Genomic DNA, 24,045 nt, shown 5'->3' on the forward strand with positions numbered 1-24,045 from the left:
TCATGACCCACACATCATGACCATGAAAATATTTTTACTGGAATCGTCCCGACCCACTGTTTTGGAAACAGTGGCGGTGGCTCAGGGGTAGAGTGGCCGGATGGTAACCGCAAGGTTGCCAGTTCGAACCTGGGCTCCCCCAGAGTTAGTGTCGAAGTGTCCTTGAGCAAGACACCCCTAATTGCTCCTGATGTGCTGTTTGGTGCCTTACATAGTTTCCGCTGCCATCGGTGTACGAATGTGTGTGTGAATGGGTGAATGTAATGCACAATCTATGTAAAGCACCTTGGATAAAGGTGCTATATAATTGCACCATTTACCAGTGGGCTAGAGTGTGTGTGGCCTCACCTCTTGGTGGAGGGGGTAAAAGCAGTACAGGTCTCTCCATCCCAGGCACAGTAAGGGTCTCGGGCCAGACAGCAGTCTGAGCAGGCTTTGCCATAGACGGCACATCTATGCAGGGAGACCTGGGTGAGCCCTCTGTCTGACGATACGTACAGTTGTTGCTGCAAGTTACAACAGAGGAAACAGAAAGATTAGCCCTATATTCTTTGTTTATAGAATAGGAAAAAAAAGTAGTAGGCTATTTACTGTATATTTTGTTTTTTCGTCTATATAATGACATGCCCGAAATAGGGATTTTTCATTGTTATACTGATAAATAAGAAATGATATGCTATGTTCCATTGATCTAACTTGGTTCCATTTGTACACTCCGAGTTACAGAATACAGACCCAAATGGGTCCATTTGGAACCGTGGTGGTCCCTGAAGCTAGCGATGAGAACCAGTGGTTTAATGCGGCTCAGGCATAGGCTCACCCTTTTAGATGATATCTTCATAGTCTTTACTGGACCAGGAATCTGTGCGAGAGCAGAAACAACAGTGAGAACAAACACAGACACTCTCAGTCTCATTTCACGTTCTACAATGGAACACTGTTGCTAAAACATTTGATTGGAATTACCCTGAAAACCTCCACCTCTTCCAACGTGAGCTGCTCTGTGCTGGCCGTGTCTTTGGGAAGAACTATGACTTTCTGAACTGTTCCACGGTCTGCAATAAAGAGGATGGTTTAAGTTAAAATAGCTCAACCGTCTGGGCACCTTAGCTGCTGAGCCAGCCAGGTGGCGTGTCGCGGGTTCGACTCCCGATCCCGACGGCCTTTGCCACGTGTCTTCCCCCCCATCTCTCTCCGTCAGTCTACTATCAATCTATCAATAAAGGCAGAAAAAGCTACCTGAGCTGAATGTTTTTTATATTAATATTTCCTGAAAACTTAACATTTTGGAGTTAGGTGATTTCTTCCAGACAGGAGAGATATATTTTTTATGTTTACTTTATTTGAAAGTGAAATATCCCTTTAACCTGCACCCAGTAAAGTATGATTGTTTTAGGCTTTTCTGCTTTTATTGATAAGTTACATTTAAGATGGAAGAGGGATGGAGGGAGAAACAGGGAGAGAGACTCAGCAAAGGTCGTCGTGAACGGGACTCGGAACACGCAACGTGCTGTCAGGCCAGAGCCTATAGGCCTATGTGACATGCGCCTGGATCGCTAGGCCAGCGGGCGCCCACTGTAGAGTTGTTTGACCGGTATGTACTGATTCAACAGGCCTGTGGTAATTTTTTGCATTAAAAAAAAACAAAAAAAAAACAGTTTCCCTCTCAGATTATTTTTTGAACAGTTCTGGTATCAGGGCTCAAACTGACCTGTGCCCAGGAACAGCACCTCATATCTCCCATCGGTGGCGTCCACCAGGTCCACCACGATGGAAGTGAAGCGGTAGTCCACACCAGTGCGCAGCACCAGAGGACGCTTGTGCATGGGGTAGACGGGGTGGTACATCAGAGGGTGTGCCCTCACAAAGTTTACCGCCTCATCGGAGAACTCCTTGGTGGAGCGGAGGCCCGGAGTGAAGGTTCCTCCCGGACACTGTGCAAACATAACAAAAAAAATGTAACAACCTAATAGAGTGTGACTTGTTGACACTAATAGGCTAATTTACTGTATTTACTCTGTAGTTAGTCTACAGTAGTGTATGTTGTTGCTTTACAAAAATAACTCATAGATCTAGAAGCTACAAATGCGTCACAGTGACGAGTTGTTCGTTTGTGCAAGTGATACCCTCGCAGCTTAATAAACCAGATGATGGCGTTCATCTCTAAATGTATTTATCCCTTTTCCATAAACATTTTCTATTTATTTATGTCAGTCAGATAACTCACGAATAGATTGAACAAATCTCAGTAAACACTAAGAGCAGGGAGATAGATACAATAACAATCCTCCCATCGGGAACAGAAAAAGCAGGGGTGCTGGGGTGGCGGTGGGAGCAAACAGCGCATAATGACCACCAGGAACCATATGCAGAGGAAGGCAGGAAGAATGCAGTCTTAGGTGAGCTTAAATACCTCGCCCAATTGGTCAGCTGATTACCACATCAGTGTATGACATGTGGGTCTTGCATAACACTGTATACAGTACACCCACAATGTAATGCCTTCGTATTTACCTATTGAGTATATCTGACCGACTGAACTAACTCTGCAAGCTACGTATCATTTAAAATACAAAAATGAGAGACTACTAGAGATTGTTCTAACCGTTCCAGGGCGAGGGTATGGGATCTTCCCTGTGTATGGCGTCCACTGGTAGTTGTGGCCATGCTTGTGAGAGAAGGGGCCGTTGAAGACATTTCGGATGTCAGACATGGAGTACACGCACACAGCAGAGCCTTTGAACACAGAGCTGTCACCATGATGACAGAAGACAAAGGTCAAAGTTAAGGTTCAAGGAAAACGCACAGTGATGACACGGTGATAGATGACAATTATTTTGGAAGTAAAGTGTATTTTTACCCCGCAGTTGTAAATACTGCATACACGACGGGATTGCGTTCATCTTGTGTTGGCTGAATGAAAACGTCCTCTGAAAGTGTTTTGTAAAAGGGGACAGTTTCTTAGTGCTGCGGTGAGATAAACTTGTGCATGTACAGATATGTCTGTGCATGTTGTGTCTTAGTAGGCCTATTCATATATCCCCTACTTTAGCAAGCTAAAATGTTTAGATTTCCAGCGCATATCACAAGCTACTTACTCAGCTCATCAAAATGAGTCTCCACCCCGTCGCTCCCGATCACCGAACACACCAATCGTGCTTTCAAGAAAGTTGTCCACTTGTTGACCAGTGACCGCTGTCCGCCATCGTCATTCTGGGGGACGGGAGTACAATTTAGAGGTTCATCCTGCATCAACTCCGTTGTCTCCTACTGTCAGTGCTGATGTCATCCATCCACACTCAAAATGTACTGTTTAACCACCTAATAGCTTTATTCTCTCACCAGGCAGACACGGCCCACCCTGGACAGCACATTTGGGGTGCTGCCCCCCGCCGCGTCCAAACTCTTTTCTCTGAAGAAGAAATACAGCTTGTCGTCATTCCTCTCTGAGCTGTCTGGAATCTGATGGATCTTCACAAACACGGGATCTGGAGATATAACACGGATACACAGGTTTGGACTGGAGTGCGTAAGTCGAGGTAAAGCAAGATCAGTTTATTTGTAAAGACCCATTTCAGACAATAAGGCAATAAGTGCTCACCGTTGAGCCAGCGGGAGTCATACTGCTCTGTGCGGACGGCCGGCCTGTCCCCCAGCGTCCTGAACATGGCGGGGTCGGTTCCCATGAAGTCAACATGGACGCCTGCATACAGGTTCCCATCTGGGACACATCCAGACAGACAACTCTGTATTCAACTGACATAAAGGGATGACATATGGGGGTGTGTGTGTGTGTGTGTGTGTGTGTGTGTGTGTGTGTGTGTGTGTGTGTGGTTGTGTTTGTGTGTGTGTGTGTGTGTGTGTGTGTGTGTGTGTGTGTGTGTGTGTGTGTGTGTGTGCGTGCGTGTGCGTGTGTGAGTGGTTACTCACTTATCAGAGCGGCAGCGTTCACTTGCCGAGGGTCATAGGAGCACTTGCCTTTCCCTGAATCCGCATAGCCAGGTACGAGCCTGAACAGATACTCCTGTACACAAGTATAGTCCTTAGTGTTAAATTAAGACATTTAAGTGCCTGATTTTACAATCTGTCAGTGAACTCTCTCACAGTTGATTATATGAACTAGAATAATGGTAAATGGCGTGCAGTGCGTGCGTACCTCAGCTCTCCATCCTCTGTTGATGAAGGTGCAGATGGGCTTGTAGGCTCCAGTACCACAGGTGTACAGGTGAGTTCTGTTCCAGGGTTCAATGAGGCGCACAAAGTTGGCACATTCTCCCTGGTTAAAAACAGTCAATCAAATGCAGGTTAACCACGTGAACCCTAGCTCTCCTATTGTGGGGGAAATATTCGCAAGAAACTAGCAGCTAGATCTGCAGTACAAGATCAAGCTTGTAGATTGGATTTTGACTATTTTGAAAAACATTAAAGAATAGAGAGAATAGACGATCTACAAGAGACCAACACTTTTCATTATTTTTAAATCTTTTTCAAAGTAGTAAAAATGCCTAATAAGTTTAGGCCTAAAGGGGTAAGGTACCCCACAGTACTGATCTAATATAATTAGTGTTTGAAAGTGTCTGTGATGATGGACAGGTTGGACTGACCTGTCCACCCTTCCCTGTCATTCTGCACTCTGCTTTCCTCTGGGCTGTAGCTGGCCAATGGATCTGAAACACACAAGAACACAAACAAGGCTTAAAGGTCCTCTATGTGGTATTTACTTAGTATAGTTAAAATAAGTGTTATATAGCTCTACAGTATATTCCCATATTTAATAGTAATCATTGTATGCTGTGTACAATGTCGTCTCTCCAGCTCTTTAGTAAAATTGGAAGTCATGAAACAAAATACAGGCATGCATACAATTTGAAACTGGAACACGATCCCCTGGTAATACTTTATACACCGTTGCACAACTTACACAATGAAGTGTAAATCAGGCTTAATTATTTTTTTCACTCAATGTTCATCTCAGAGACATGTATGTTATGGACATCTCTAACTCTTTGTTATACTCTAGCATTGTAATTGTTGGATTTCCTGTATGCTTCCAATGTGCAATTACAGTGTACCAAACAAATATTATTGTTTGGTGTGCTATTAAAACAAGTGGGTACTGGCTGCGTTATGTTTGCAAAGTGCATCAGGCGGTGGGCAATCAATCCCCATGCACTCTAAAAGAGTCAATCTTACAGTGTTGTAACTCATACTGTAGCAGTTGTGGTAATTGCTTGTCAGCAGTTTGAGAACGATGCTAGGTGTGGTAACTTAACTGCTAAGGTGGGTCAACAGCAATACATATTCAAACTTAAAGGTCTGGTGACATAAAAAAAAATCTGACCTCAATTGCACCCAAAAAACCTGAACTTTGAACATTCAGTGGATTTTCTGTGGTCTGGGGGTTTTCTCAATAATTAGGCTCAAACAAGTGCTCAGATCAGCCTGTGGACGGTGATGTAACGGTTCACAAATCCCGCCCCCTCTCCTCCCTGCTCCTCCCCTATGCTTCAGCCCCTGGGGCAATGATTGACAGGCAAAATAAGGCGTTTTTCCATTGCATCTGAAGAAGCTTTAGAACCAGAGAGAAAAACACCTGGCTGCATGTTAAAACCTTTTTAATACACTTTTGAAGGACCATGACAAAGACTTGAAATGTTCTTGAAATGTTGTTAAAAATAATGCCATTATACAATTTTTAAAAATAATATATGATGTTGCAAAATCAAGTGTCAAAGGTTCCGATCAAAAAAAAAAAAAACCCTCTCAAGAAGAGAGCGAAGAGTAGGTAGATCATATGATTGTATATTTACTATGAGTGGTTCCTTGTTGATATTCTGCATGTCCAGAGCCACCAGGTACTCCCGGCTGCCCAGGTACAGTCTCCCCTGGTCCTGGTCCATGTGGAGGATGCGGTAGTCACTGGTGTTGAAGGAGAAGGAGAAGGGCCGCGCCGTCCGCGTCTCTATCAGCTCTGCAAGATGAAAACACACATAGTCAGCTCTGCAAGCGTTATAGCGTTTGTTCACCACCAAGTGTCACTGTTGCACAGCCTAACACACAGACACACACAGGCCAGGGTTGTACAGTACAGTACAGTACAGTACAGTACAGTAAAGTGCAGTACAGTACAGTACAGTACAGTACAGTACAGTACAGTACAGTACAGTACAGTACAGTACAGTACAGTACAGTACCACTCACTTCAGACGGGTCTTCAGGGACCTATAACTGACATATTGGTTCATATTGGTTCATGTTGCATGTTTAAGTATTTATTTCATATTTTCATGTTGATTTCAGCTCTGACATTTATTTCAGACATGCTGTGTATGTGAAGAGTCTGCCTGTGCTATTAGCTCATTTTGGATAAAAACTAATAATAAAAATAAATCAGTTGTCCTCCTCTCCTGAACAATTAGTATTGCCGCCATGACTGTCTTAGTGTATAAAAAGAGTCACATTTATAACTGTGTTAAACAGATAGAGCTTTAAAAAATGACCACAGTAACCATAACAAAGAAGACAAAACCTTTAGTTTTTGTTTAATTAATTTAATTACATTTTGTTCACAAATAGCAGATCAGCAAGCTTACATGTCAAGCTCGTACATCGCTTTGTTCTGTAATTAATTAATTTCAACTCACTGTTGATCTGACCTCATCAAACCCTGTACACTCAAGACATGCTCCTTATTTCAATGGGAAGTACAGAATTCATTCCATGTTGATCTTGTGACATGTCTGCCACATACATGTGTCAAATAATGTATTTCCTGTCCTGGTATGAGTATTGAAAGAAAATGAAACATACTGGGGAATATAAGGGAATACATTGGTTAAACTATGTTTGAATATTTAACCCTGAAATGTAGTGCAGGCCTACAGAGAATATATTGTGTTTTGTGTAGTTGAACCATGGACATCCATTTTCTGTTGACAAAATTACAAGGTTTGATCATAGGGGGAGCTGTGGGGGAAATGTATGTGAGCTATAGTTCCAATTCCAGGAAGTGAACTGCCAGGAAGTGAGGCCTGGGTGCCATTTTGGGCAGTTAGAAGAGTTTGTTTGTTGTGGTTGTTAGTTGTTTGTCAAACAAGCCAATACAGCGAAAGTCAGAACTTAACTCAAACCAACAGTGTTGGGGAGTATTAAGCTACATGTAGCTGAGCTACGTAGCTTAGCTACATTTTGCTGTAGCTTGTGGTATTTTAGCTACATTCATATTTGTGTACCTCGTCAAGTAGCTCAGCTACTTTTTGGGTCATTTTTTGTAGCTTAGCTACTCAAGTTACAAGCTACAATTTGGGGTCTCCCAGAGGGGAGGAGGGGTCTCCCAGAGGGGAGCAGGGGTCTCCCAGAGGGGAGGAGGGGTCTCCCAGAGGGGAGGAGGGGTCTCCCAGAGGGGAGCAGGGTGGGGGGGTCTCCCAGAGGGGAGCAGGGTGGGGGGGTCTCCCAGAGGAGAGCAGGGTGAGGAGGTGTCTCCCAAAGGGGAGCAGGGTGTGAGGGGTCTCCCAGAGGGGAGCAGGGTGGGAGGGGTCTCCCAGAGGGGAGCAGGGGGAGGAGGGGTCTCCCAGAGGGGAGCAGGGTGGGAGGGGTCTCCCAGAGGGGAGCAGGGGTCTCCCAGAGGGGAGGAGGGGTCTCCCAGAGGGGAGTAGGGTGTGGGGGTCTCCCAGAGGAGAGCAGGGTGAGGAGGGGTCTCCCAAAGGGGAGCAGGGTGTGAGGGGTCTCCCAGAGGGGAGCAGGGTGGGAGGGGTCTCCCAGAGGGGAGCAGGGGTCTCCCAGAGGGGAGGAGGGGTCTCCCGCATGTACATTTTCAATTTAACGCTGAAAAATAAAAAGTAGCTGAGCTACTTTTCCTATGTAGCTGTAGCTTTACAAGCTACATTTCTCCAGGGGTAGCTATGTAGCTTGATCAAGCTACTGCCATGGTGAGCTACTTGTAGCTTTACAAGCTACGCTTTCAAAGTAACTTCCCCAACACTGCAAACCAATGCACAGTTTGACCGAAGAACTTTGTTTAGGGAAGGAGAGAAAGTTTGGTCGGACATTTTCTGAGGCTTTGTGCTCTGAACAAACCAATCAGAGCTTGTGAACAAAGGAACCATGACTCCTGACTTAAAGTTTGGATATATTTTAATTTTTTCCAGTTAGCAATGCATTGCCTTTTTGTTTTATAACTTTTTGGACTACTTTATTGAGCCAAAGAGAAGATCTACAACGTTTTAGAACTATATTCGGTGTCACTTATTTTTGTTATTTTGAAAAAAGCTGCTAAGAGACATGGACAAGTGAATTCTCTCTCCATCACACCAAACAGGTTAGCCCTAGAACGGCTCTTGTTGTTACATACAGTATGCACAGTATTTCACATACAGAGCCATAGAACGGCCAGGTTAATTTCTTGTTCGGGTTCAAACATGTGCGCCATAAATGTGATAAATGCTCCGTTTGTACTCACCCATTAAATAATTCCAAAGACGTGGTGTGAAAAATGGTCCTCTAGTTTTATATCCATGTGAAAGTTCTGGCACAAAACGCGTATTTAGTGAATTATCTCCACTTTTTCAAGAGATGCACACGGACATCTTTCTTTCCGGGCGAGGGGGACACGGACACAAACACAGACGTCATCACCAATTGACCAGGGAAACGCAAAAGTTTGCGGTCACACAATTGGCAGGTGCTTTGCGATAGGTGCTGGGTAATTAATCACACCACCTGCCAATTGTGTGACTGCAAACTTTTGCGTTTCCCTGGTCAATTGGTGATGACGTCTGTGTTTGTGTCCGTGTCCCCCTCGCCCGGAGAGAAAGATGTCCGTGTGCATCTCTTGAAAAAGTGGAGATAATTCACTAAATACGCGTTTTGTGCCAGAACTTTCACATGGATATAAAACTAGAGGACCATATTTCACTCCACGTCTTTGGAATTATTTAATGGGTGAGTACAAACGGAGCATTTATCACATTTATGGCGCACATTTTCATATCTACAAGAAACGATGGAAGCTATCTATGCCTTATGATACATGAAAATTTACGAAGTATAATTAAATGATCACAGGCATTCTAGGTCTACAAACAGGTGAGCTTAGTTATACTTAATCCTTAGTAGGAACCCCTTTAGGCCTGTCATGATTATGACGTTTTGCTGGTGATTAATTGTGGCTCAAATAATTGCAATTAACGATTTAATTGCACCATACTAACATTGCGAATAAAACGTTGTCTTTTTTAGACCTCGAAAACAAAAAGGTCCACAATATTACAAAATATGCATAATTCAATAACTTTATACCGTAATAAAAAAGCTCAGAACGTGTCACCTTGTGATGTGGTTAGCCCCGCAAGCAGAACCCGAATGTAGTAAAGTTTCTGACACTTTGTTTACTTTACCCATTGGGTCCTGCTCCACGCTGGGCTGCCGCCAGTTACGCACACACAAATACAATGTAAACACGCCATGAGAAACGAATCTGCGCGCTTTTACCATGTTTATTCATGTATTGACATACGAATGTGTGAACTATAAGTACCTTACATACCATACCGACACATCTCCTGTGTCACGGAAGCCGTTAAGTATTTTTAATCCATGATTGATTAAAAATGTCGCTTCTTCCTACCTTGTTTATTGACACCTCATTGTACCGCCTATCTGGCTAGCTAGTGGTGCTACAGCTATGACGGAGCAGATCAGAGGCAGGGACGTAGCCCGCAAAGCCAACCGCACATCGGGAGGCGGTACAATAAACGGTAAATAAACAAGAAGAAATCAAAGCGACATTTTTAATCAAACATGGATTAAAAATACTTAACGGCTTCCGCGACACAGGAGATTTTATCAGAGGTATGTAAGGTACTTATAGTTCGCACATCCGTAAGCAAACACAATAAAAAGCGCGGTAATAGCGCGCCGATCGAAGAAAGGTTGAGTTTGTATATATCCGCGTTCCAACAATCGCATTGGAAAATCTTAGCATGACCAGGGACCCAACGTAAAGCAAGTTAAAGTCCAAATTTCATAAAAGCTTTATGTAGGGTTCCGAGAGGGGCTATGATGTGGTTTGAGCCTGTAGATCAGCTATATTTCCACTATTTATTTTATGTTTGAAAATATATGAAATGTTTTCAATATGGCAACCATTATCACGATTACGATTAGTATCCCTGCATAAAAGTATTGCGATGATCTCAAATACCTGTGATTAGGCAATCACAGGTATGTAATAATTGTGACAGGCCTAATTTTTTGCTGGCTGTGGTGTATTGCTGTTGGATGCTGGCTGTGGTGTATTGCTGTTGGATGCTGGCTGTGGTGTATTGCTGTTGGATGCTGGCTGTGGTGTATTGCTGTTGGTGTTGGATGCTGGCTGTGGTGTATTGCTGTTGCTGTCGGATGCTGGCTGTGGTGTATTGCTGTTGGATGCTGGCTGTGGTGTATTGCTGTTGGTGTTGGATGCTGGCTGTGGTGTATTGCTGTTGCTGTCGGATGCTGGCTGTGGTGTATTGCTGTTGGATGCTGGCTGTGGTGTATTGCTGTTGGATGCTGGCTGTGGTGTGTTGCTGTTGCTGTTGGATGCTGGCTGTGGTGTATTGCTGTTGGATGCTGGCTGTGGTGTATTGCTGTTGGTGTTGGATGCTGGCTGTGGTGTATTGCTGTTGCTGTCGGATGCTGGCTGTGGTGTATTGCTGTTGGATGCTGGCTGTGGTGTATTGCTGTTGGATGCTGGCTGTGGTGTGTTGCTGTTGCTGTTGGATGCTGGCTGTGGTGTATTGCTGTTGGATGCTGGCTGTGGTGTATTGCTGTTGGTGTTGGATGCTGGCTGTGGTGTATTGCTGTTGCTGTTGGATGCTGGCTGTGGTGTATTGCTGTTGGATGCTGGCTGTGGTGTATTGCTATTTGCTGTTGGATGCTGGCTGTGGTGTATTGCTGTTGCTGTTGGATGCTGGCTGTTGTGTGTTGCTGTTGGTGTTGGATGCTAGCTGTGGTGCATTGCTGTTGCTGTTGGACAGCAATACACAATACACAAGGACTTAAGCTTCTAAAAGAAATACTGCTGCTGTAATTAAAGAGAGAACATGCTCTCAATAGTGGATAGACTGAATGATTAACTACCCCAAAAATATAGTTTACATTTTACCACTACTATTAACTTAAAACAGAATTCTTAATATTGTAAGCTAAGCATAATGATATTGTCGCATTGTGATATTTGGCCATAACTCCCTCCTCTGAGGGAGCTACCTTTGGGGAAGGGGGTTGTTGTCCAGACAGGGGCCAGACTGGTAAGGGTCATGGGTTCATGTAGCATGCCAAAGTTTGTGCTATTGCCATTGAGAATGCATTGGGCGTTTAAGTTAAATAACTCAGAAACTACAAAACATTTAAAAGTAAAAAGTTCCAGCATGTGTCTCCACAGTAAGCTGAATTTTACAAAGTGTGAATGGAGTTTCTAGGTGAAAGTGATTTTTTAAAGTGCCACTATCTGCCTATAAATGTCTCAAATTTGAAAGCACTATATTTCTAAAACTATGAAACATTTCAAAGATTCCTTTTCAGGCACACATGTCCACCGTAGGATGAACCTAAATAGGTTTGAATGGGGTTTCTAGGTGTAAGTATGTATAGGACTAGTAGTGGGTGAAACGTTACAATGGTAATATGTTGTAAAACAATGAGTAATGGTGGTTTTCACTTTTACAAAAAAATAAAATAATAATATAATATAATATAATAACTCTTCTTAACCGTGCACTTGCACGACAGCAAACCTATTCATGGGGAACATTCACCAAAAGCAGCTGATCTACAAGCTCACAAGCTGTCATGATGTTGTGCAGCCTATATATTTTGGTTATTTGATTTTATATAGTGCTTAAATTAGTGCTTCAATGCAGACCGATACAAATAAGGCAACATAAACTCATAATAATTGAATAAGTCTGGAAAACATCATTGGTTTGTGATCAGTTTGACTGCTTAATGAACAGTAAAGACATCAGGATTAGGTTAAACCTGGCTGTTAGCCTGGTCCGGAGCAGGCTAAATCCAAAGCATTAGTTTCCATGGTAACTAATGTAGCATCACTTTCATGAAACCGAATCAAGCCTCAACATATCCAGGTTAACTGGTTAAATTTATCTGGCAAGATTAACCAGCTTTCATGAAACCGGTTAATCGCTGATCCAGGATATATTAAGACAGGATATGTGTTAAATCCCGGCTTAATCTCTAATCCAAGTTTCGTGAAACAGGCCCCTGGTGGAGAGTAGACCTGGTGGAGACAACAACAATAAAATAAAACAGAGCAGAGTCGCATTTGGTAGGCCATAACCTTTCTTGGTTGTACTATGACTTGGCCAACAGCAGAGGGCGCCCAAAGGCCATTTAAAGTAACCACAGAATCAACTGAGGAATGGCCACAGCCCTTTTGTTGTGTCACACAGAATATTGTATATTGTACTGTAACCGTAAACTAGAGTTATGTATAGCTGTGAAGAAGGTTACACTTTGTGGTTCTTGGTTTCAGGTTTTTCTATTTATACAGGAAAAAAGTATATGGCTAACATCTTTGTTCAACCAAAATACAAATGACACCCACTAATATCTCAACTGTGAACTTTTAAGATATGTGTTGTTATGATATGGTTGTTTTTAACATATACTATTTGTATGAGGTCATAAAATGTGTTAATTTGTGGAGATTGTTGTTAAAATCATAAGTCTTGCTTGCAGCACAACTCGTTTTTGTAATATATCTAAAGCCAATGCTGGAACCTGTAAATGTGCAGTGAGAACCCATGGCAGAGGTCACTTCCAGGTTGTCAAACAGAAAAACATGATTCCTGTAGCACTCTAAATGCCACTGCTGTCATCTCTGTCACTTTGTGATTGCTTTGCTTTGTTTTTCATTTAATGAATTATGAAGCACCTAGTAACTGTTTCTGAAAGGGCAATACAAATGAAGGCCAATAGTTTATTGGTAATATATTTCCTATAAAAATGCATGCACACGAGGCAGAAAACACACACACGTGCACGCACCCACGCAGTGTTTCAGGGCCATAATGGTTGCTCAGTTAGCACGTGTAGCATGTTGGCAAAGACAACATTACAGGAGTCCAGCTCGTGACTGCATGGTGTGGCACGTCATCTCCTGTCACTCTTTCCCATCTCGTGTCATGCTTTCCAGGTGGAAATCTGCTATTTCTGTCAGTCATACGACAAAGTATAAACCGTAACCACTTTAACCCAGGCATCCCTCTTTTGGGCATGTCATTATAGGCGCAATTAATGTCTTTCTTTCCTAAATAGCAGAGCTACAAGCTCACAACATGTGACAAAGACATTGTGATGCACATTGCATTGTAAGCTTGTAGACATGCTTACATGATTTAAATATAAACTTGAAAATCTTAAAAGAAAAATGAAAATAGGGGTTAAGCAATTAATAAAGCAGGAACAAAACGGCAAGCCTGTCTGATGTGCTTATATACCCTGTATGGGACATTTGTCTAACTGGTGGTATGTAAGGGGGTGGGGGTCAGGTGTTGGGATGGTTAGGAGAGAAAACCTCGTTGACTTTTGCTATAAATCTCAGAGTCGGGGGGGGGGGGACGTGATGACAATGCTGCCCTCTGACTGTGTTGCACACGAGCGCCAGCCTGGCACTGGCCAGAGGGAATGGGTTGGTGGGGTGTGGTGGGGGTTACAGCAGCCTCACAGACCAAATCTATAAATGAATGGCATTAGTCTCATGCCAGTGTCACTTTGATGTCATGAGGCACACAGCTGTGCAACATGCCAACCTGACCAGGACGCAAATTACAAACATATGAGTTGTTGTACCTGCTGAAACAATTAACTGAATGGGGTGTAACTTTACTAGAGGGCAGAATAAGAAGGAGGAAAAAAAGTATTTATCTAGTAGCCTAAATGTAAGAAGTGTAGAGTAGCATGCATTGCTATCATCTATAGAACAATGGAAATGGCTGTGCCCCCGGGGGTCACATTAGTGGGTGTGGGCTGACACGGTCAACTGCCTATTGAAAGGATAACGTCTTCTTTCTTGCACCATGAGGACATTTTTATTTCCTTATATCCTGATAAACCATTCCACGACAACTGGAATGGGGTGAAACATGAACTCCATCCAAATCAGAGGTATAAAAAAAATCACACCTGTGTGAACTGAGTGGTGCTCCCCTCTCCCCCCCCCCCCTCTCTCTCTCTCTCTCTGTAATTAGCAGGCAACACCATCTCTCTCTCTCTGTTTCTGGCACAGCAGCGCCACTTTTGCCCCTACTGGTACTCTAAACATAGTCACATATAGGTTAGGACGGACATTGCTGTTCGTGGTTGCACCACTCAAAAAGAAGAAGAAAAGAAAAAAGGCCTAAATTGTCAATAAGCAATACTGGTGGAAAGTTTCAACTGACGACATTTAGTGTATTGTATTTATGTTTATTTATTAATGACAATTAGCAAAAACAAAAACAATTAATACACTAATTGAGCTAATTCTTCAGTCGAAATCGGGTTTTAAGACACCTCTCTCTCTCACACACACACACACACACACACACACACACACACACACACACACACACACACACACACGCATACATACACACAGCGACTAAATTGACCTTTCAATGACAACGTTTTCTTGTGACAAACTTTAGTTTTTTCTTACTTTTTCCACATGATGAAATAAAACAATTTATTAGACCATGCAATGACAGAATTAGTCAGTGGAACTTTTGACATTCCTTGCCTTCAACAAGCCTCTTTAAATCTGGTTTGTATTCAGTTGTGGCTAGTAAAAAACATCCATGTTTACATTTCACATCTTTAAGGGTAGAATACACTGTTTAAGTTGACCCAAACATTGACAGTAGCCTGAGGGCAGCTTGTTTGATATTGGGATATTCTTTTCCATTCTTTTTCCAGAACTCAAGGATGCCTTGGCCTCAGAACAGATTTCAGACATCCTCACAAATTGAATAATCTCCATCTGAGACAAGCGTTTGTGACAAGCATGGTTTGTCTGTCAAACCTTTGTTTATTGTTTTTTTTAGAATGTACTGTCCCATTCCACTTGATATGCAAGTATTACTGTTTAAAACTATTTCGGAACAACTGGGTTTTTCAGAAATAATAGCCGGTTTGTGGCTTTCAATTGGATTTCAGCTCACTTTCAGACTATGGAGTGAGCTGAAATCCAATTGAAAGCCACAAACCGGCTATTATTTCAATGAATAAAACTTATTTTTTTTACCTATCCCTATGGTAGAGTAGAGAATGAGATGTGCTAGTTATTAATAAAATAAAGTTAGCACATGTCCCTACTCTGAGAAAGTTAGATCCTCAGGTCTACTTGTAGACAATGTCATTGTCAGTAAAGCTAGGTCAGGGGTCGCCCACCCCTGTTCTATAGGAATCATCTACAATGAACCAAAGCTAGGTTCTGGGAACCAGTTTTAGCAGCAATGCTCAACAAGCTGAATTTGTTTGACTTTTCATGGTTGTCTTTGCTGTAATTATAACCACAGACATGGGCCGTCTTCATGCAAGGCCTGCCCTGTACATTCAAGAAAGTATGAAACGAAACTTTATTAAAATATCTTATATGAAGACCTCCTGGTAGTAAAGCTATTCTACGCCCAGCTGCTTAGATATAATTATGTCCAATCTTCGATTCGTCTGTTGGGCTGTCATTTAAATTTTCTTTGTCCCAGACCTGGGTAGGCCTATGACTTAATGACAGCTTTGAGAGAGAGAGAGAGAGAGAGAGAACTATATTTAAGTTTGCGAGCTTACATTCTGTGTAGTGGTCATGCACACATCTTTATAGGCTAATATCTTAAATGAATAGCTTCGCTCATGCGTGAACATGTGTACCCATGTGTTTAGTTTGACACAGCTATTCTTATGAATAGCTATGTGTCAAACGTGCGCGTGTGTGTGCATGTGTGCGTGCGACTGTGCGCCTGTTTGTTTGTGTGTGTGTGCGGGATCGCGTGTGCGCATGTGTGTAATCCTGTGCAAGAGCTGCTGTGATCTCCGCCTCTAACTAGGTGGCGACGTGTGGCCGCCTGTGTGTCTTCGGTGCAGCTGCGCGTGAGAGATCCACAAATAATACGCAGAATCCCAGACGTCACAGCTCAGCCAAGCGCCTGGCATACCGTCGGCTCTGTGCGTGTGCGGGCGGGAGGGGGTTTCTATTCTCAGGACCTCTCCCTCATCCCATTCCAAGTGGCTTTATCCTGAAAATCAACCACCTCTGGGCCAGGGGTAGGACGGGGTGATCACTGGCATTGAACGTGAGGAGGGACACACCTGCTGCCGGGCCTGGAAAGCCATGGCAAAATACATATCCCATTCCCGGCTATTCCTGCTGTGGGGAGTGGTCGCGGCTGCAGAGACAGCCTTGCTTTCTGTGAAGCCTTCAGTTATATTCCCCTGGTAAATTATTCACCCAGTTATCTAATATCTATAGTTTACTTCACCTAAAAACGAACCCTAGTAGGTGTGGTTTATATTATAAGACCTGAATTGTGAGTTGATGATAAGGTCCTTCTCTCATGTGAGCATGAAGCTCAGTTGATTTTAAAGCTTAAAAACTAAAATAATAATCCACTTACTTACATTCTTATAGAGACTTCTCATGGCAGGGGCTGTGGTTGGTACATTTCGTCATCATGATCTTAGGCTTTGTGATGAAATGCCAGTGCTTGGAGGGCTTTCATACAGTAGCTCCCAACACTGTGATTTCAAGAAGTGTGCAGTAATTTAGGACTTGAATTTAGTGACAGCGATTATAACGGCCTCGGTTGAATGCCTGTTCTCTTGGCAAAATTGAGACTCTGCAATGTCATTGGTAGATTACTTTAGTGTTACATTTGGAATGAATAAATGAGCAGTTTTAATTAGTGGGAGAATCGGTTAAATAAAGCTGGAATTTCCTATCAGAAGATGATAGAGTGGCATGACCCTTGATTTTCATATTATTCTCATTGAAGGTGAGTCCTCTTTCATTGGAAGTCTTTGCTGTATTAGGAAAATATTTGCTGTCCCACGGGATGTCACCTTAAAACTAGTGTAAGAGTGATATATTTTGGATTAAAACAAAAGTTTGTTGTTTTTGTTAAAAGATTAAATCACTATATTCTGATAGTAATCATTGCTATAGACTGTTTGTTCAGTAACGGGAGTCTCCCTGTCTCTCCAGCTCTTTAATAAACAGAATAGGGAATACATTTTCAGGTGGGTTGCTAAATGCCAATCAGTTTATTCCAGTTAAAATAATGTCTGCTCATTTATTTGTGTCATTACTCATTTGCACTTTAAATTTCACTAATTGGTGTCCTGTCTGTATCTGTCTGTCTGTGTTCTCTATCCTGATTGGATAAAATTGGTATGCCGACCTGAGCAAAACATGCATTTTCTTTTAGAAAGAGCTGGAGAGACATGGAGACTCAAACACTCTATGAGTAGGCTACTATTATACTGTATCAGAATATAGAGCTATTTAACACATACCTTAACCAAAGAAAATCACTATACCCTACCTTAACCAAAGAAAATCACTATACCCTCCCTTAACCAAGGAAAATCACTATACCCTACCTTAACCAAAGAAAATCACTATATCCTACCTTTAATGAGCACTCCAGATCTCACTCCAGAGTGTATATGGACCAAACTAGGTGAATCAATATCAGTTCCTGTAATTGTTTGACTGTATTTTAATTATTACATTGTTTTCGGAATCTCTGCCTCATGGTGATGTTACTGAGACACACTGAGACAGTAGGGCCAGTCATTGTTAGAAATTGATCTGATGAAAATGATTAAATATATTTCATATATATATATATATATATATATATATATATATATATATATATTTCTAGTAATACTGGATGTTTTCTGCAACTTTTTTGTCCCTTCAAAGATTAATTGTTTTCCGATTCCAATTCTTTAGTGATCAGTGATCATACAAATACTGAGCTGTGGAGAGCAGTGTTGATTTCGTCGACTAAGACAAACAATGTTCGTCGACTACCTTTTTCCACTGACGGAAACTAAATGGAAACTAAATAAAAACTGAGCTAGAGACTAAAGATACCGACAATTTCGTCAACGAATAAACTATACTAAAATGTTAGGAATTAAGGGACTAGTGGACAAGAGATCCAGTATAAGTCATTTTACAATTAGTTGCATGCTGATACCGTGACTGTGTGACCAGAGTTGAAGTCCTATGTGTGCCTAGAGGTGAATGCTAAACTGAATCTCTAACAAACGACTCCCTGAGCTGCCCTAGCTGGACCTCCATATGGCTTCTTTGGGGATTAGAATCAGTGCTGGGAAAAAGTACTCAGTTTTTAAAGGGATAGTTCAGATTTGTTTAACTTAAGTTGTATGAAATACAACTTAAGTTAGTGTTTGCAACTGTATTAATTGATTGCCGAGTCCCGTGGTGGGAGTTCTGCTCTGGTTTAGGTGAAATATTAAGTAGTTCCGGTCATTTTGTGGGGTGCACAGGCAGTAAAAGTAAATAAATCCACAAAACTATCGTAATTTGTATTGTTGACCTATTTCTAAAATATTAGTGCAACTTTCGTTAATCTTTTACCCCTCTATCACATGGAACTATGTTTTTTGTGTCCATATCACTACGCCCAAAAAATAGTTCCATGTGATAGAGGGGTCAAAGTTGAACGAAAGTTGCACTAATATTTTTGAAATAGGTCAACAATAATATGACGTTAGTTGTGTGGATTAATTTACTTTTACTGAGTGGCCCCAGTGCCCCCCACAAAATGACCGGAACTACTTAATTGACCAAAACCAGAGAAGAACTTCCACCAGGTGACTCGGGCAATCAATGAATACAGTTGCAACCACTATATTAATGGCAAGTATTTCATACAGCTTAAGTTAAAAAAATCTGAACTATCCCTTTAAGTAAAAGTATCAATACTGCAATGTAGAAATACTAATACTGTTACAAGTAAAAGTCCGGAATTCAATATTGACTTGAGTAAATGTACAAGTTACAATTTAATACCAAAATGACAAAGTACTATTATGCACATTGTACAATATGCAGAATGTCTCATTTCACATTTTTCGAAATGTATGAAAAATAGCTGATGCGACGCATTGTGAGTTTGAAGAACTGCTATTTTCAAAAGGTATACTGTATATAATTAGTGAATTGGTCCTCACTAATGCTCATAGGACATATCGTTGGCTTCCATTATAGCATGCTAACTTTCCAGGAATTGAAAGCCTGCAGTTTCTATTAGCTTGGATTCCCCGTTGACGATGTCAGTCCACAGCCCTCATCTGAGACACAGACTGAGTAGACAAAAAATGTACTATTTTATCAGGAGCATTTCAATGAAAATAGGTTGAAAATGGGTCATCTCTGTCAGAGTCGCTCCAAAAATCTAAAATATCTAAAACCACATATTACACGCATAAGAACCCCAGGAAAGTGTTCTAAATCTTAGAACTGTCATTGATATATATATTTTTGCAAAAAGGGTGAAGTGGAGTATTTCCATTCCATTTTATTACCGTAGTTTAATTTTATTATTAGTAAATAGTATGGAATTGGGTCGACACAGAGCAGGTCAAGCCTTGTGCTGTCTGTCCATCTTGAAGTCCAGACACTGACCTTCAGCACAAAGAGACAGGGTGGTGATACAGCCATTATGTATGCACAGAACACCACAGCAGCACAGGCCTATAGTCACAACAACAAAGGGGTTGCAATCTCTGTCTTCTGTGTCATGTCATTCCCACTCTGTCCTGTCTCTCTCCACTATACCTATCTGATAAAGCAGATCTCTATCTTCTGTGCCATGTCATTCCCACTCTGTCCTGTCTCTCGCCACTATACCTATCTGATAAAGCAGATCTTCAGTCTAAAAGCCCCTTTCGCTATCTACACTCGGCTGGAGCAAAGTGGTTTGAACCAACCGAGATTGCCTCACACTCTCAGTCACCATGAGGGGGGCTGAAAGGGGGAGGGTAAGATTATTGTTAGTCTCAGAATTGACTGGGGAGTGTAACAATTAATGAAGGATTAACACATTTTATAATTAACAGCAAAAGAATTAGAGTGAAATGAAATGTAATACCATCCAAATTCACAAAGTGTGTGTGTGTGTGTGTGTGTGTGTGTGTGTGTGTGTGTGTGTATCACAGTGTGTGTGTCGCAAGTTCATCTCAAGAACAGCCTGACCAATTGGCTTCAAACTCGACATTGTGTGAGGACCCGAAGTGTATCGGTTTGTGAGAGTTTTGGACAAAATCTGCAGGCCTATATGGAGAGTGAAAATCCAAGGAATCCAGGGGGAAAAATACGTTTTAGTGTATAAGCTTTACAGTAATACATTTCAATTATTGGCTAAAATGTTAAGTTTGTACTTTGTAGTGCCATCATGAGGCTGATGTGAAAAGATTGGGGTAGGGTTCTTCCTTGGCCTATACTGTGAGTGTTGCTGTGCCTACAGGGAATGTGTGTGCATGGTGTCATGACACACACACACACACACACACACACACACACACACACACACACACACACACACACACACACACACACACGGACAGACAGGGGCGAAAACATAGTCCCCGTCCACGGCCTCTGTTGTGCATCTCTCAGCCCAAAATCTATGTCTAACCACCAGCAATTACAGTACTGTATGTGGTACAGTACAACAGCCTTTAAACAGTTCAAATACCAACGCAGGAATAAAAGCCATTACTGTAGGCCTATGTGAGGTAATGGGTCATTTTTAACAGCATAACAGTCTGGCACATTCCTAATCATTCAAAAAAAGAATGTATTCTGTTCAGTATCACTGTTTTATGTGAGGATAGAATTAGGGAGTGTGTAATATGTTTTATTACTTGAGCGTAAAAGTTTTGTTTGCTAATTGGCATGTGTATCTTCATGCTAGTGTGCGTGCGTGCGTGCGTGTGTGTGCCATGCCTGGGCCAAACACTAACAGCTCTGTAACCAGAATTCTCTGTAAGGCACCAAGTGTGGTCACTTTTTCCACTTTAACTAGATTTTTGTCAGCAGTGCTCACTCACTACAACTGAATGTATAATAATAATCCCCCTCAACTGAGACAGAGACAATTAAGGTGTAATTCATGCTCTGTTGTGCAGCAACAGTAGTGCTCGCTGTACAAGAAACCAGAGCCCATTGGATTCCCAACAGACGACACTGGGTGCCGCTTCCCTACTTCCTTCACAGGTGTTATTACTGGTGATACTAATTAAGGCTCTGTTCCATTTAGTGTACAGTGGTTTTCAAACTTCTTTAATTTCAAGGCCGGACCCCCATAACTCTGAGAGTGTAGGCTACATCACTGCAGGTCCATTTGTTTCCATTTTTACACTCTCACTGTGTTACATAGCCGTGCAGAGCCACATGGTACCCATTCAAGACACCTTGAGACCCACTGGTGTAGCAGAGTGTTTCCAGTGAGCCAACATGCACAATAGCAGCACCCTGACTCTGTTTGACCGGAATGGAACAGAGCCTTCATTAGTATCATCAGTAACATCTACATTTGTACCAAGGTTTTCTGGGAAGAATTCATACACACGTGCAGGAAGTGTGAGGTTCTGTTGAAAGGAACGGGAGGATGAGATGGGTGTACAGTACGTGTGACTGTACAGGATGGACACCACAGTGGAGAATGACCTTGACTGGCAGTCCCCACGGTCAAAACAGGATGCCAACACAAGTACTTTCCCTGGTCAGCATGCATGCACTGGATGGCCAAAGCACACAGCCCCTGTCCCAGCACTACTACAGTACAGTACGTCACTGTTTTGGTATCTATACATTTTCTTGTGAACTGCCCCCTCCCCATATTAGGGAGTGGGTTCACAGATAATTTTACAATGTTGAACCCGGCGGCTCATGGAAGATTGATGAGGGATGGAGACTGTGGACATCCAGCACCACTCTGAGCCAGCCTCAAGATACTCACTCTGAAATAGCACCTCACTGAAATTATGAAATTGAAAAGATTGCCTCTACAATGGAGAAATTATCTGCATTAACATTTAATAATTCACTGGTATTATGAAGGACGAGCAAAACCGTCCGCTACATTATCATCAGTTGAACAGCATGCCATGGATCTCATACAGCATACATGCCCTGGCTGTCGGCGCTACTTTCCACACTCACACCTGCTGAGAACAGTTCTGTCAGTATCGAGCACTAAGGAGGAAGCACTTGACCAGAAGAGCAGAGCTCAGAGTGTAGTGTAGGTCCAAGCAGCCAGTCTCAGCCCCGTCACTTCTTTCATTTGGTTTCATCAAACAGTCACTTTAGGAAGGATTAGTGGCCGGCAGCCAATGCTGGCAGGTTGCCAGTTCTCCAGATTTATAGGGAGTATGGGGGCCGACACAATCATAGAGGCCCCTTCAAGTGACTGACTTTTTACAAGGCGGGGGCCACTCAAGCAACTCATTTCGCAAGGATTCTGCACACATTCTCAAGGGGGGCAAAACAAGAAGAAACTAATCAAGGAGGTCTTGGCTCAGCCTCCCCGGACCCCAGGCCCCATTGAACCTCCAGTGTCTCAGAGATTCTTTTCCAATGCGTCTTCCAATGAGCAAGATAGTTGATGAGCTATTTGGTAAATGAATAGCATGTTGTGATGAATGCTGATTCGACCGACTCGATCAATGCATTTTACACCTATAAATGTGATACTTTCATTCTTATTTGAATGGAGTCTTTAAATAGATATTGCTAAACTGAATAATTAAAGGCATAAGCAGACAGCACCACCACATTAATCAGTTTTCAAAGCGTTTCCAGTGTTCTCAGACCGAAACATAAACAAAGTATCCTAAAAACAAAGCATCCATCTTAACGTTCCCATGTTTGGGCCTCTGTTTGGGTTATGTCGAGTTTAAGCTTTGACACTGAGTGCTGAACATTTTGCTTCCCATTAAGCTATATCAAAGCTTTTACAACAGAACTGACTGGGGATGTCTCCCACATTACTTTACATTAAGCTATATCAAAGCTTTTACAGCAGAACTGACTGGGGACGTCTCCAACATTACTTTCCCATGTCCCAGACTCCAGTATAGTTTCCAGCACTTACAAGTAATATGTTACTGTCAAGGCAACTAATAGTTCCTTATTCAAATCTTGGCTCGACTCGTAACACAAGTTGCCTGTGTTATCTCTCACAGGTAGCAAGAATATGGTATTGTACATACTGTGTGGAGAATAATCATCCATTTGTGTATTTACACATATGTGTCAGGTGGATGGATTTTATATTTGTTGTACAGTATGTAAGATCATGTCGCACTGTGAAAGTAGCCGATCCGTCGAAATGTACCCCAATATAAGTTTGTAGATCTTGCTATTTTCGTACAGAATGACAAAGTGGATTCAATGAATGCTCCAGATCTTATCGTGTGATGGATGAACCCTCAGTCTGGACGATTGGCAGTGATAACGTCTGTCTTGTTTCAGCTGACCTATGATGCAAGTAGGCTATAGTAACAGGACAGTAGTGAAACCGGAGTAGACTTAGAAGGACGGCTGCAGGCATGCCGCCTCTGTTGCCTGCAGCCAGGATGCCCGTCTGGGGCGACATGACAGGGGCCGCACCGCATTAGCCACATGTCTCCGCAGCGATTCGGAGCAGGTTGCTGGAGCGAGGCCCTCGCTGCGTTCTTCTGGGGGCTTCCCTGTGCGTTTGAACGAGGTAAACACGGCAACCATGAGCGGCTATTTTTACCGCGGTAACACCGGTGCCATATCCCCTTTCCCAGAAGAGGAATCCATTTCACTGTCATCTACGCACACAATAACCCCAGTCAGACAACCAACCCACCCCGCTGTCTACCTCCCCCACACTCACTCCCACATCTATCTCTGTCTCGGACACACACACAAGCACACGCAAGCGTGCTCACACTCACACACACACACACACACACACACACACACACACACACACACACACA

General features: G+C 42.5%; 1 protein-coding gene across 1 annotated transcript in view; it reads right to left on the reverse strand.

Annotated features, from left to right (window-relative positions):
* sema3gb (sema domain, immunoglobulin domain (Ig), short basic domain, secreted, (semaphorin) 3Gb) overlaps positions 1-24,045 on the reverse strand; it is a 56,358-nt gene that overhangs the window by 2,948 nt on the left and 29,365 nt on the right. The window contains exons 3-15 of the mRNA XM_080763255.1: positions 5,811-5,971; positions 4,605-4,667; positions 4,157-4,276; positions 3,931-4,024; positions 3,602-3,721; positions 3,343-3,488; positions 3,099-3,213; positions 2,861-2,930; positions 2,606-2,750; positions 1,712-1,934; positions 967-1,055; positions 821-862; positions 349-506 (exon numbers count right to left, since the gene is read on the reverse strand). Coding sequence (XP_080619381.1) covers positions 349-506; positions 821-862; positions 967-1,055; positions 1,712-1,934; positions 2,606-2,750; positions 2,861-2,930; positions 3,099-3,213; positions 3,343-3,488; positions 3,602-3,721; positions 3,931-4,024; positions 4,157-4,276; positions 4,605-4,667; positions 5,811-5,971 — 1,546 coding nt within the window. The remainder of the gene's footprint in view (positions 1-348; positions 507-820; positions 863-966; positions 1,056-1,711; positions 1,935-2,605; positions 2,751-2,860; positions 2,931-3,098; positions 3,214-3,342; positions 3,489-3,601; positions 3,722-3,930; positions 4,025-4,156; positions 4,277-4,604; positions 4,668-5,810; positions 5,972-24,045) is intronic.

The sequence above is a fragment of the Protomyctophum bolini genome (genome assembly GCF_963924005.1).
Source record: "Protomyctophum bolini genome assembly, chromosome: 5".
Taxonomy (NCBI): Eukaryota; Metazoa; Chordata; class Actinopteri; order Myctophiformes; family Myctophidae; genus Protomyctophum; species Protomyctophum bolini.